General features: G+C 41.0%; 1 protein-coding gene across 13 annotated transcripts in view; it reads right to left on the reverse strand.

Annotated features, from left to right (window-relative positions):
- tp63 (tumor protein p63) overlaps positions 1-15,425 on the reverse strand; it is a 32,867-nt gene that overhangs the window by 7,349 nt on the left and 10,093 nt on the right. For 9 of the 13 annotated variants that reach the window (XM_044361823.1, XM_044361824.1, XM_044361825.1 and 6 more), the window contains exons 4-6: positions 8,398-8,655; positions 1,107-1,293; positions 888-1,003 (exon numbers count right to left, since the gene is read on the reverse strand). In XM_044361823.1, the coding sequence (XP_044217758.1) occupies positions 888-1,003; positions 1,107-1,293; positions 8,398-8,655 (561 nt within the window). Of the gene's footprint in view, positions 1-887; positions 1,004-1,106; positions 1,294-8,397; positions 8,656-13,459; positions 13,630-15,425 lie in introns of those variants that run through there. The other 4 variants (XM_044361833.1, XM_044361831.1, XM_044361832.1 and 1 more) reach the window with 2 other exon arrangements.

The following is a 15,425-nucleotide window of genomic DNA, read 5'->3' on the forward strand; positions in this document are numbered from 1 at the left end:
TTTTCTAAGAAGGCGGCCATATTTGATGTTTGTTAGTGATGTTTTTTTGGAGGATTTGTCGTAGTGAGAGACCAGGCTCTAGAGAGAAAGAGCTCTTCCTTGTTTACTTTAGTTTAAGTTTTATCTAAAGTCAGACTTTGAATTTAGTTGTTTTGGACACACCAGCATGAGTTCATATCTTTTCTTTCACTTCTCCACACTGCTGCTGATTACAGAATGCAGGATTCTCAGTTAAATGTTTAAGTTACTGCAGAAAACTGACAGGTGTCCAGTTACTTTGTACAGTGTTGAGCTACATCTACACCACAATTAGCACATAGTGACTGTTTTTCTTTGATCTGTTTGCTCTTTAACTTCATCATATATCTCTAAAATATCTAAACACTGTTTTCCATTATGATTTCAGCTAAGGGCTATTAAATTCCTTTATTTTGTTGATACAATTCACAAAAAGACATAAAGGAAGAATGTTTTAAAGTGGACAGTCAAACTGCACAGTGGACCACAATTTAATATTTTACACTCTTAAAATACAAAGAATTAGAAGGAATCTTGTTAATTTTAAAGGTTATTGCCTAAAATGATACAACATTTTTGTAACCACAAGTAACCCAATTTTTTTTAATAAAATCTCATGATTTCATTATAAATCATAACTTGCCATGTGGCCTATAAAACCCACATGGTTTAAAAATAGCAGAACTATTTTCTTGTGAGGTTTTCAGTCATGATTACGCTGAGGGGCTTTTGGGGCCAGCAGTTGCTGTGTGTCAGGACTGAGGGGCCAGGCTCTGTCACCGCTCTATCTGTCAGAGTCAGGTGGGGGTGGTGAGGTGTCGCTGACAGAGCATTAAGCTGGCCTCGCCGCAGCATGATAGACAGCTCACCTGGGGAGGTTCATAGGGAACCAATACACTCTGTCTCCCAGTGATGGAGTCCTCCACATACTGGGCGTGGCTGTTTCCCTCCACACGGATCAGATGGCTCGGAGGAGCTATCTGACCTGGAAGCAATATGAGTCGTGTTATTAAGTGTCGACAGCAATCGATGATTACTGAAGTGAAACACGAGCGAGAATTTCTTTTTTAATGAATCAAAGTACTGACCGTCATTGAACTCGCGGCTCAGCTCATGGTTTGGGCAGCGTTTCACCACCTCGGTCACATGTTCAGCTTTCTTGTAAACAGGCATGGCCCTGATGACAGCACCTTGTGGTGGGGTGGTCAGCACTTTGATCTGAATCGGACATGTCTTGGCAATTTGGCAGTACAACTTCTTTAGCTCTGTTGAGTACTGGAAAGTAGAAAAAAGAGAAAAGACAAATGATTATTATAAAACATTTTATGAAAGAATAATTTCTGTGAAGACAAAAGGATAAAGGCAACAATATTTACAGATAAAAGTTGTTCATCAACTGGTTTGACGTTTCAAAACAATGTCTGTGCATATTTGAAAAGGACAGATCAATCTGCGTAACACCTGTTGCCTGGACTAGACTGTGCACTTCTGGTTTCCCCTGAAGCAAAAAGGGTTAAAGACAAGACTGTGATTACGACCTCCTTAAATAAACACACACACATGCACACACACACAGGGGTTGGTGCTAAGACTGTGTATTGGGCAACCTTTAAGATGTCTCACAGAGAGCCTCTGGGACTTCCGAGGAGCGCCATAAAATGGACCCCTCCAGCAGCAATTAAACTGGGCCTGGCTTTCATCTTCAAGTGAGGAGCACTGTGCTAAAGCATCTGATGGCCGCTCATCATACAGAACAGGGCTTCTGAAGCGACTGGCAAGCTCACGCTACATAAGGTTGAGTGCAGTTTTCCTTGTGGGGTTGGATGAAAATGATGCAGTTTCAGCTCCATGCACAGGAATGAAGGACTAATCACAGGAGTCATTGAAGATCCATCTATGACTGGCGCCAGAATGTGATGGTTGCTCACACACACTGGCTCACATTCAAGTTTGTAAGCCAAGAGTCATGAATAATGGATGTACCTTGATCGCTGGCACCGTTAGAATTGATAACCAGTAAGCCATCAGAAAGACTGAATTGTTACTAATAGGCATAACCCGCCTGTGTAAACAAACCATTCAAATCACTGCTGTGTAAGCAGAGCTTTAAATCCTCTATGTGCAGAAGACATTGGGTGGGAGTGGAGGGTGGAGGGTGGAGGGAAAATTTTCCTGTCAGGTTCATTTCTGAGTGAAGAAAAGTGAACATTGTGAAAACCGCTTGGGGCTGTGTTCGAGAACAGTGCAACATAAAATTCCACCTCTATTAAGTTTGGTTCCAAAGAAAGGAGCTCATCCCAGTACCTGTCTGTGCTGACTTTAAATATTACACAAGCTTGGCACGGACATCTTCTCCTCTGTTCCCCAGGCACAACCTTTCCTTTCATCATGACAAACCCAAAACAGTACCTCCGCATCTCTCTTTCCCATATTCCAGCTCACAACCTACACACGTTACTGCTGTGCATTTCACTGAGAGATGGGATCCGCTAATAAAGGCGGGTTAATAATAACCCAAATTCTCAGCTATGCTCCTTCCCTCAAGTGACCTCATTATAAACTGTATAAGCATAGGATGAACTGACACAACACTGCAGAGTGATACTAATATGCAGAAAGTTAAAATAATATTAAATATGAAGTCAAATAGTAATGTAATGAAAATAAAACCAGAGCATTATTGTGTACTGAGTGTTCTGATTTGTTGTTTGTGTATAAATACATCTAGTTCACATGATAAAGTGACTGATAAGCACAGTTCAAGCTCTGCGGGATGTCAACACAATGACTGAACTGATTCCTGCTTAAAATCAAAGCAGCTTTCCAAAAGGTCTTCTTTTAAAGAAAAACTAAGATGAATGGTTGTAGCTGTCCCCTCGCTCCTAACCTGATACTCCCCGTACGCCTCTGTCAATCAGCTAAATGGGGTGGAGAAGCCAAGCAGAGACGGGGGAAAGAGCAAAAGAGAAAGAGAGAGCAGAAGATTATGAGGCAAAGAGAAAGACAGGAGCGCTGCGTAAAGGGTCAGTGTATAGTGTTTTGAATAATTACAGGGTGCTGGTTTTGCGTAGCTGAAGGCAAAAACAGCACAACACAGAACGCTAAGATCTAATCAAAGATGTTAGAGGCAGAAAACCAAAGTTTGTTTAAATCATATCCTACTGTCTCAAACCAACACACACACACACACACACACACACCAGAGAACCAGCCCAGCCCTCAAGCTACAAACTTTGAACACACAACTATGTGCTGCTGGTGCTGTGTTTGCTCAGCAGCGAGAGCAGGAGCTGCTGCTGATTGCTGAAAGCAGCGCCTGGCTAAAGCTAACACTGTTCAGGGTGGAGGACAGCCAGTTGACTGATGGGATTCAGTGGCTCACACAGGGTGCGGTACTCAGGTGTTAACATGTAATTATGAGCCTTTCATTGGTCACAATGTGAATTACACAGCCAACGAACACACAGCACACAATACAGAGCTGCTTAATCACAATCATTTGAAAGAAAAGTGTTTGCAAGAAACACACGTGACACATTGTTCAAATGAGACATGTGGCAGTGAAGCAGAAAAAAAAATAATGAATGACCTTTATGCACATAATCTACTCCAACTGCTGCTGTTTGACTGTTCTGGTTCAAAAATAACACTCATTGACCTTTCAATGAAATATGTTCATATAATAATCTCCCTGCATGCTACATACAATTTGTTCTGATGCTTGTACAGTGCTGCATGTGTGCAATTACTTTCTAAGACATGCAACTTGAACACATAAATACACACTTCCCTTGCTGCACAGGTTGAGGCAGGCCCACAGCTGTAGCGTTCTTTTCTCCCTGACAGGCGCTGCGGGCACATGCAGAAGTCAAGTCCTGACAAACATCAGGCCTTAAACAAGCACTGTTTGGCGCCTCTGGTCTTGTCTTCTTCATACCTGACATGTCATGTCATGCCTAAAGCTTCTCCCAAACCTGTTTAATTCAACAATAACGCAAAGGAGTTTTTTTCCTCACCTCCTTTCTCAGCAACAGAAATGAAACACCTGCTTCTTGGAAGAAAATGAATACGAGGTAAAAATTTGGAGTTTAAGATGATTTTTCTATACTTGTCTAATAAGATGAATGTTATGCTGAAGTCATCAACACCAGTCCTGACCACCCAATCTCAGTGATGACACCTGTCCCAAGGCAAACTTGTACACTCATGTGGCATCATGTCTATGTAGCCAGCGCTGAAAGAGTCAAATATGCATCTGTCACTCTTGGAACGAGCCAACTGAACGCTTGTCTTCACCGGTGCTCTAAATGACTAAAACCAGAACCAAGTTAATTCCAAACTGAAAATAAAACCAACAGGAAACACCAACACAACCAAAATATTTCTGAAAGCCATAATGTATAATGAATGTACAGGTTTGCATTGGGACAGTTATTCTAAATGTATCTGTCTGCAACTCAATATGCAAATAAGAGTCTCCCTCCATTCATTTCAGAACTTCAAGGAAGTATCAAAGCTGTAAACATGTTTGTGTTATTCTTAATCTCAATAATCACACAACAATGACTTCTGAGTTGAGAGCTCCCACAAACTCAGTAAGGATTTTTCTGATCCAAGAAATGCTCATAGTCTCTTGGTGCCAGACTAATATCTTTCTTTTGTATTTCTAAAACTACAATACAGCCTGATCCTGTGTTCTGTTGTTGTAAATCATTACTGCAGGTATCTGTATCAGGTTATCTGTAGGGGCTAAAAAGAATCTTGTAAACAAAACTGTAAGGGAATGAACTTTTCCACAACAATTATGGCGAAATCCCATAGCCCATATCATAAAAACCTTTTCAACTCTGCCTTTTTAAAAATTCGAAAAGCAAAAAACCTCCACTTTTCCCCATCTGTAGCTTTTAGGGCTTGTCTGCCAGTGATGGGCGAGTCGTGACAAGCTTCTTGACACAAACAAGTCTCAGCCCCATCTCGTGAGGCGTGGGACGGGCCCGCAGATGTTCCAGGGGCAAGCTGTGTCTTGCTGCCTTTCGCTAGAACACTCTTCTCTTTGAGCATTCAAAGGCTCTCCTCCTCCTCCGGCGCAATGTGAGATGCAACCATCAAGCTTAACTCTCTCAAAAAGACAGAGCCCACTCCAAGAGCACAGGGTTCAGGAAAGAGGCACACAGTATTTACACAAGTATTATCTGCAGGCCCTCAATCCATTACTGTAATCCTTCTAGCTCTACAGCACCCCTGTGATAGCCCAAACCATGACATTCCTCTCCTTTGGCTACTATATGTGGTGGCAGTTAATACACATAGCAAACACATCCAATCTTTCGCCTGACAATAGTTGCATCGGTAGCCAACAATGACTGCCTCATTTGCGACACTCCATTAATTTAGTAAGGCAAAGAAGATAAAACATCTCTAACCCGTGTATTCATTTAACCCAGCTAAGTGCTTTTCTCAAACTAAAAGACAAAGGGGGGGATACCATGGAGACTGCAGGAGTGCCAACAAGAAAACCGTGTGGGAGCAGTTCTGGGAAATTGTTGACGTGTTGCACCTATGTGTGTGTGTCACAGTCATCCTAGACAGGAAGAGGTTAAGGTGTGGGTTAGGGATTAGGTGTGTCTCCCTAAGAACAGTCATCAAAAAAGCACAGTACACAGTCCACTAAGTCCTGTGGAAGATCCCACAGGCCTTCAAAAGGGGGCATTAGCAGATCTATGCACAGAGCAAAGCTGTGGTGGTGACATCTTCTATGGCACTTTGCCATCAGTCCATCAGTCCAGCAGTCGAGCTATTGGGTTGAGATTATGGGAGCTTTGCGAAAGATCTCCTGAGATCAGGTGAGGGAGCCTCCTTTGAGATGGGAACCAACACTATAATCACAACTCTTTAGGTTGAAAATGACTCTCTGTGAGCCAGTTTGGAAAATCATCAGCACAACAAAATAATGTTCAGTGATGTAAAATTCTGACAAAAATTCTTTGGTAGGATTAAATGACTGCATTTTGCAGCAACGTAAATCGTTATTTGTGGATGATGCACTGAAGTTTACTACTGGAACAACAAAATATGAATTCTGTTTGATCACACCGGTATCACTCGACTTTATGTAGAAAAATGTAAAGTAAGTCAAATCTCTTCTACTTGGTTTATTTTCAGATATGGGATTAAACTTTGAATATCATAAATCATTAAATATTAAGTTTAGGCCTCAGGGGAAGATGTAGCCTTTACTCAGTAAACTGATCATTTCTCCACGATAAGCCAGACCAATCAAACCAGTCTTGCATCATGTGTTATGACTGTGGGACACACAGTCTGTTGCACTATGTGTGTCTATGATGGGGATGTGTCCTAAACCAGTGCAGCTCAGGCCCTGGGGCGTGCCTCTCACAAACCACACTGTTAACCTCCTCACAGTTGCACATCAGACAAACACTTTTGTTTTTGGACTGTGAAAATGAGAGGGATGAGTGAGGCGGTGTGGGAATTAGGTAAATGTCACAATCCCACACTTGGCGTGGCCAAGGAATAAGGTGAGATTGCCCAGCACTCCCTGAGTTCAGCAGGTTTATTTGGAAGGCACAGTGCATTAAATGTGTGCATGAAGCTCAGCAGGTTTTTCAACGGTCCTTCAGCCATTTTTTCACATGGATGACTTTGGTGGACTATGAATCATCAATCCTACACTAATAATAAATCTTTTCAATGACCATTTCCAATGTTGCCAATTGCAAATTATTTATTGCGAGGCAGGTCCATTACGTAATCACAGACACATCACATTTAGCACAAGATGCATGTGACATCCTGATTCTGGGCCAGGGACCCTTGCTGCATGTGATGTCCATCTCTCTCCCCATCTTTAATGTCAATCTGCATTGTCAGAACTGTCTAAAACATTATTTTAAAAAAACTCATATTCTAAACTCATACGTACACGGACAAAACTCTGTCTGGCGGGAAAATCTCTGTCACCTATGGTGTCCGCTAGGGTGCATTAATACACTGAACTTGTGGGGCTGTTACAGTGTCTGCACAGAGCAGATTAGACACATAAACAACCATGCAGGTGGGGCTCTGATGCAACAGCTGTCCCTCAGCTCTGTCATACATAATGACAGAGCAGGAGGAGCTGGTTGTGTAGGTTTACTGAGCATCACATGGTGACATCTAGCTGCACAAGGCATCACCACACCTGGACCAACTGTTAAGCATGTTTACCTCTGTCATTAACAAAGTACCCATGAACTTTGCCCAATTTGTGAGTAGACTGAAGTTTACTCAGTTGTTTTTAGTTGCTTTTAACGTCCATCATTATTCATATATCTAGGATTATAATTAAAAGATTAGTAAGTTAAATGTGAATGTCTCTCACAGTGACAGGCTTTGCAGTAAGATCATGCCCTTCAGTTTTTCTTCTTTCATTTGCAAGAAATGCCTGAGGTTTAGTCATGATTTGCAGCTATACATCTCAAGTGACATTCTTCCTTGCCAGATGTAGTTGAGAAATGACTTTTAGATAATGTGCACCTGAGTCTGCCAAGAGCACAGATTGTCAGATAAGAGTTTATGGTTAGAAGTATCTCCTCAACCTCTACTCATATGATGACCTGTTATGATGACAGCTAGCACATTAATATGTCACTGTGGAACCATACGTATGATGAGGAGCATATGCTCAGAACACATATGAAAACTGGAATTTAGGCATATGACAAAGAATATTGGCACATATTTCGTATGTCAGACACTTAATTTATCATCCAGTGCAAAGTGAGTTTAAGTGACAGAGTAAAGAACACATAACTGCATAAGCACTTACTTTTGAATGTCCACTCACACTATATTGTGAGACAACTTATGTAGTTTATGTCATGTAGATGTTGTTTTATCTTGGTTAAATCAACAAGGTCTTAACTTTTTACTCTTCAGTACTTGGGCTGCCACCTTTTATTCAAAACTACTATTCGAACATGTGAAAAAAAAAAAAAAATTGATCTGTTGGAGTTAAAAATTCTCAGTGACGCACAACGGGATGTGCCTTGAACTCCAGCAGGGGGCATTCCTATAATGCACTGTCCGTCTGACCCACTGCATGCCCTACTGCCCTATCAGTAAACTATTGTTGTTCTCTTCAGTACGGGATGAGGCTGTTTAGATAATGGATAAAGGTAAGGCTTTACTGCAACTGCCTTACAGTAACGTTAACTTGTCAAATGAGGAACCCAAGGTGCCACAACTGAACTGCACAATTAACGTATTTTTGAATAGGCTACATCATGTAGTTCAAACATTTTTATTGCTCGACCCAAAGATGGAATTTGTACAAACTCTTCAATCATACTGCACAAACTTTATATATAAATGTCTTACCGTCCAAGTGGCAGACTTTGCTGTACTGGACTGCTGGAAGGACACATCAAAGGTGTGGGGCCCAGCATAATCTGTGTTGGATGGGATGGCCGGTGAGGGGGAAAGGGCATCAAAGGTGGAGCTGGGCTGGGCGTAGGGTGATGGGGCTGTCACGTTGTTCTGTGCATGGTCATTGTTGTAGGGGCTGGTAGAGGTTGAGCCACCGTTTTGAATGTTCTGATCCATGCTGTTCAGGAGTCCCAGGTTTGTGTACTGTGACTGGAGACAAAATGGAGGGGATGGGGGAGAGGGGAGTAACAACAGAGGAATGTCTTCAGTCATTATAGGAGAATGTCAAAGTGTTTTATTGTTAAACTTGCATATTTAAAGACAAAGGATTGGTCTGACACCTGAAAAGAAATACATAAAATAAAAAACATGTTTATTACATGAAAAAAAAGTGAACTGAGGTGAATAAATGCACTGACTGATCCAACGACTTACAGTTTCAAATTACACCAAGATACAGGTATTATGTTTCAGGTAAAGTGAAACTGACGTCCTCAAAAAGAAAGACGCATGTTGAAGGGTTTTAGTTAAAAATTGCCACCATGAACTTTGCATTGTTTTTAAGATTAAGTGCAGAACACAAGAAAGTATTGCATTTTGCATTTCAAATGTTGTTTGATGGCGGTGCAGGCTCACAACACTTGAAGAAAGCATGTTACAGGAAGTGGAGTGGGGAAAAAGGTCCATGTCCAAGTAGAGTAACTTAAACCATCTTTCCTGGTCTTGTGTTTATGGTAAATCTCCTTCCTGAACCAACATGTTAACACTCATTGGCCTCAGAAATGTCTATATGACAGAAAAACAAAATCTGATTTTACATTTAATCACTCTAACTGTCACCACAGCCTTGCTCGTTTTGGATCAATGTCCTGCTAAAAACATATCCTCCTGATTCCCTTCTCCACAGCCAACGATTCAGACAGGAGGAATGGAATTAAAATGTCTGTCTTTAAACAGGATGGAGAATACTCTTGGGTCGTAGCCAGCCCCTTCCTACTTGCTCTGCTTGCCATTCACTCCATTCCATTCCATTTATAAATGGCACATTCCTGGACGAGGTGCCATCGCTCTCACTCTTTGGACAGCCATTAATCTCTCCAGGGCCTCTTGTTTATTTCAAGCCCGGCTGACCACAGCTGTCCAGCTCACACCCATTGCACTGCCAGGTGTTAGTGGTGTGCCAGATGACCAACAAAACATAGACGAGGTAAGTTATATAACTATTCATCAAGGTAGTGACTTATCAAGCAAAATTGCTGCTTTATTACGTTCATACACTGACTCACACAGTTAGACAGACACCTGAGAGAGGTCATTTGAGTCAACCTCAGCATACTTGTGCAACAGCGCCACAGGGTAGCTTGTTTTAGGTGAGGGTCACTGTGTGTGCAGCACAAGGCTGCTTAACCCCCTGGAAACAATGACACCAGGGCTTATAAGAGCTTGTCTGGAGAACAATTATGCTGGGCATACAGGTGTTAAGAGACAAGTGTTTTGTGAATGGAACACACACACACACAGAAAGAAAACTCTACTCTGGTGGAGACCCTCCAGCCTTTAGCAGAGAGAGGCTTTCCCAAACACACGCTCCCTCACAATGGGGTAATTACGTACGTGTTATAAAGGTTTAAACTCAATGGGCTGAAGAGTGACCCTGTGAATCTGATCTAAGAAGAGAAAAAATGGGTAAGGTCCGACTAGGTGTGACTAAAAATAACAGAATGCAAAAAAACTTTACTAACTTTACTTATTTTACGTGGAAGTAAAGAGAAAAAGATCCAACGGTTTGTGTGGGAACTAACAGGATGACACAATTTCCTGTTTGGACAGTGTTTTCCCGTATTTGAGGAATAGGTGATATCAGAGTGATTCTTTTGAACTGTGGCGCAATTCACTGCAGTTGCACTGAGGCGCTCAGCCGTTCAAAGATGACACAGCCTCCCACTACCTGATGCCGGCAGCTGCAAAGGTGGATGTGACAGGCACCAATTATCAATGTCAAATATTATTCTAAAGAAAAGGTTGATGCTGGCCAGAGACCAAACATAGATAAAAGCAGGGACATCAGATAGAAAGCCTGACATAGAATACTTAACATTAAATACAGGGCCTCGGATAATGCTTCTCATGGTCTAAATGAATATAAAGATCAAAGATGAGGAATGAGGATAAAGCCATAATTGAGCAGATACTGAGGCCCAGCAGTAGAGTCTCACCTACAGCTCATCGTGTTTTAATGTTTAATTGACTGGAAGTGGGATATCAGCTTTTAAAAAGGTTGTGTAAGGGAGTTTCAGGTCTTCTCTTCGTTTCCTTTAATCAGATCTTATTCCACTATAATACAGCAACCATTTAATAACCACTTTAGCTGCTCTTAAAAATTCCTTCTGTTTATAGCCAACGCTGTGTTTAGGCCTTTGGGATGCCAGGCTGCTAAGCAGAGGCACAGTAAATCAGCAGCCTTGACATCCTCAACAGCCTTTAATAAAGTTTTTGAAAGGTTGTGCTGTCTGTTTGAGGCCTTCAAGCTCATTTCTTTGTCTGAGATAAATGCTGGGGTAAGCATTTCAGGCCAACAGGAAAAGGAGACTGTTGACCTTCAGAGTGATGGCCTGTTGATTACAATGTTGGAATCCAAATTATCCAGAGCACATATCAAAAATATTTGAAATACACATGACAGTAATTTAAAAGTTATTGCTAATGTCACCACAGTGGCATTTGGTATGGCATACTGACACTGAGAAATTCCTCCCTGTGTTATAGTTATTGCTAGGCAAATGGCGAAATCAGTGCTTTGAAAACTATCATGTATATCATGTGTAACATGAAATTCAGAGATGACTCTGTCAGTTCAGAAGTTATGATTAGAGTCTCTTGTATATATTTTAGTTTGAGTATCATTAGCTACAGTATCACATGGCAGCAGAGTCTCTGTGATCTCTGCGAACACAAGCAGCACATCTGCCAGAAAAATACTGTCCCTCTGTTGAGATAACATTTTCTCACAGAACACCATAAACACTACACACAGTAAATTTAAATTACAAACGGATAAAATTCCACATTTTTATATATATCATTTTTATACAGAATACATCATGTTCTCTGTTGCTGCTACTGTTAGGTGGCCACAAAGTGTAAGCACTGATAAAGCCAGAACGACCAGGACAGGAACCAGAGCAGACCTGGCCTGAGGGGGGAATAGCTCCCATTCCAAGCTCTCTGGCGACCTGCTCCATGTACCTTGGGCCAACATATAACAGCATCTAGGGGACTGTGATGAGTGACCACAGGGGAGGGAGGTATTAAAGGCTCAACAGGGTTGGGGGCTGAGGTGGGGCTGGGTGGGGGTCTATCTACGACTCATACCTGCTGGGGTGGGCAGAGCAAGTGATTGTATCTACATCAACACACCATTAAAGCAATTACGATCCTGGACTAAACAGCAACGCCTGGCCAGCCACATTCTAATGGCTGCATCGGCTCCCAAGAGACTGGGGACGGGGGAACTTGATACCTCACACACTGGAGGGATTGAGCTGGACACCACTTAAAGACCCCCTGCTCAACAACTTAAAAGACAGGGACCTGACACACCTGCTATCTGCAACCTGCAATCTGAGAATCTAGCACCGCTCACTTGCTCTGCAAAATGTTTAGATGAAGGATTTGGTTGGTAAAAATGTCACACAAAACACGTAACAAGAGTTTGCTAATGCAACGGAAGACAAAGAAAAATGGGAGTCTGGCTACAGAACAGACACTGATCTTAAATAATCCTTGAACTGAAGCATATATTTCATATAGATTTGACTTACTGACAAACAACTGTTTAGTTTTTGTTTTTAACAATTCTGTTCCTAAATACTGAGAGCTTAAAAGGGCAAAATTTTCTGTCGGTAATTGTAACATTACAATGACACTGAAATAATGCAAAACCATAAAATTTTGAAAACCAGAATAACACCATTTTGTGTGATTTGGAAAAGAAGTTGAAAATAACTTCAGCACAAACTCCTTTTCATATTTGACTCAATGTTTCCCTTGTTGCTTCCTCAACATTGCAAACACAGATCCATCAATCATGAGGCTTTCAAAGTGAAAAATGGAGATGGGATCCCTGATTTTTTTTTTTTAACATTAAGAATTGTAAACTTTAGATTGATGCGTTAAAACTTTTCGATTTTTGTTTTGTTTCTGAAAGAACACACAAATATTTAACGAGAGGGTCAGACATCTTGTGGAGAAACATTCGGTTCACAAAAAGAAAATGAAAACTCTCATCAGTGTCCAACTCTCACAATTTTAAAACAATTAACGCAAAACATACTATCAGGATAGTTTGTCAGAATTAAAATAACCAATATGTTTTTGTATTTTCTTTTCCATTCTTTATAGTTTGCTGAGTTTTTCCACAAAAGGCTCCTCAGAGCTGAAAGGTCTCACCACAGAAAGTTAAAACCCTCCAAAAATTTTGGAAGTTAGATTTTCTGACACCAAAAAACAACAACTTGACTCAAAGTAAATAATCTCAACTGACTAAATCCATGCCAAGCCAGGTAGCAGCCATTTCACAAGAAGAACATTTTCGAAGAGATCCCCCAGGTGTTTACATTCCCCTGCTCACTGGACTGCCACACGCACACAGATGTGCACATACACACACACACACACACACACAACCACACATACTGTCAAACAAAAGCAAAACCATCTTCCCCACATTAACTTTTTCTATGTTAATTGTTACTTGATTAAAAGAAGCTATTTGTCTCTTCAATCTATTCATATATTTTCATTTACTTGATCCACATGAAATGCTTTGGTTACACAAAAAGCATCCGGCAACAAGTAATACACACAAATTCAAGATTTTGGATCATTTAGAATACTGACATCAAATTTAAGTCCCAAAACATGAGGCCTTTTACTCTTATGTGGTATTTAATTCATCTCAAAGGAATGGGCGCGATGCTTGATGCCCCATTACCATTTCCTCCGTTGGTCTTACCTCGCTGTATGAAGTTGTGCCCCCCGTCTCCAGGTACAACATGTTGGCGCTGAGATTGAGCAGAGCTGCTGCTGTTTGCTCCACTGGCTCCAGGATTCCACAAATCTCTTTTCCTCACTCTAAAAGGAGTGATGTGGACTACAGATGCAAAGTGGACAGACAGAAGCTTCTATAGGAATCTATGGGAAGGTCATATATACCGGGAAGAGAGGGGAGGGTCTAAGGAGCAACCTGTCCAATACCTGAGTCCACACCCATCTCCAGAAGAAGCATCGTCTCCTTACTCTGCCTTTGAGGCTCTGCAGGCCTCTTCACTGCTATATGTTAGCTAGTGAATTACTGCATTAATTGGTAGCAGTGAATAATATCAAGCTCAATAAATAATTACAAATGATTTTATCATATGCTTGCATTTTGCTTCTTTTGCATTTTATTTACTTCTCCAGATAGTGCAACATAAGACAATCCAGGTAAAGTAATAGTCAGTACAGAAAAATACATTTCATTTTTAACTCTGAATATTTTTATCCTAATTGCAGTGCTCTTACATTACCTGTAAAACATTTAATACAAATTTAATTTAAGCCATTCAAAAGACACTTCATGTATTCGTGAATGTATCCATCTGGGTGGATGATCTCAAAATTACATCCCAAATTGAAAATTACCATCAATTTGAGTGATAATCAGAAAAATTAACAACATACTGTAGCATTATAAATAATTACAAAAACAAATCCATTAGGGCTGAAAGCTCCAGAGTAAGAACTGCGGTCTGGGGTTAGGTGAGTATCAGCTACACCTACAGTCACTAGTTTGCATAAGAATTGCTCCCCCCTGCATCCCCCAAGCCATCCTAATGCAGAGGCCCCCAGTAAAACAATGTGACTCCTGTAGATTGCTTGTATCTATCAGAGATGACTGGTGTAGATCTGTTTTGGAAACATGTGTTGTGTCTCAGATACTGTAATGGTGCTAGCACTAACAGCTCAGCTGGATCTCTACTTATTTGAAAGTTATGTTTATAATAAAATTGCTTCCATGAATAAATTTATACATTGATTTTGGCTTCATATATACATTTTATCGATTTCAGCTATAAAACTGAAACAGCTACATTTAGGCTGAGTGGATCAACACTGATATACTTTGTAGCACACATTTTTGAACCAAAACTTTAAATGCGTGGTCTGTTTTAGTCTTCTGGACATTAGAGAGCTATTTGCTGAACAAGCAAAACAAAAAAGCATCTCTAGCTTTCCATTCATCATTTAAAGTACATTAGAATAGAAATATGGAGCAGAGTTATGCTACAGATGTAAACATACTGCTAGATGACAAGGGAAGGGCCTGGTCAGTAGGGCGCAAATCACCTCTATTACTGCAGCACCCAGGGGGCTGAAACTCTTGCCCTGTGGTCAGAATGATTTGAAAGCTGTCTGAGGACTTAAGCACAACTATGACCTGAAGTCAGTGTCTCCAATCACCAGCCACACCCTGCTCAGGCCCCGGGGCTATGGGCCTACAGGTCAGCATGTCACAAAAGCAAATCAACACTTAAAAGAGCCCAATCCAGTGGCCTGTACCTGGGCTTCAGTGAAGACCTAGCCAGACCTTTTGAGGGTGATAATTAGTTTAGCTAAACAAACTTCTAATTATGTTAAAACAACATTGGCATCTGAAAAGAAGTTAGAATACTCAGTGTTTGGGTGAGGCTGTAGTAAAATATAAAGTGGTAGCTGTATTCAAGCAGGACAGACATAGTAGATTGGCTATTTAATGCAACTGAGACTCCGGCTGCAATAAACTGCAGTAGGCTTGTAAATCGACACATATCTTTAACTTTTTTGATAGTTTTACTGGCATGTTTTTCTTACATATAGGGATCAATTTCCAATAGGGAAACCAATCCTAACATGACTCTCATTTGTGACAGAGAATCAATCACTTGCTGCAGAATTAGCTT

Source organism: Thunnus albacares, chromosome 9 (genome assembly GCF_914725855.1).
Source record: "Thunnus albacares chromosome 9, fThuAlb1.1, whole genome shotgun sequence".
NCBI classification, from domain to species: domain Eukaryota; kingdom Metazoa; phylum Chordata; class Actinopteri; order Scombriformes; family Scombridae; genus Thunnus; species Thunnus albacares.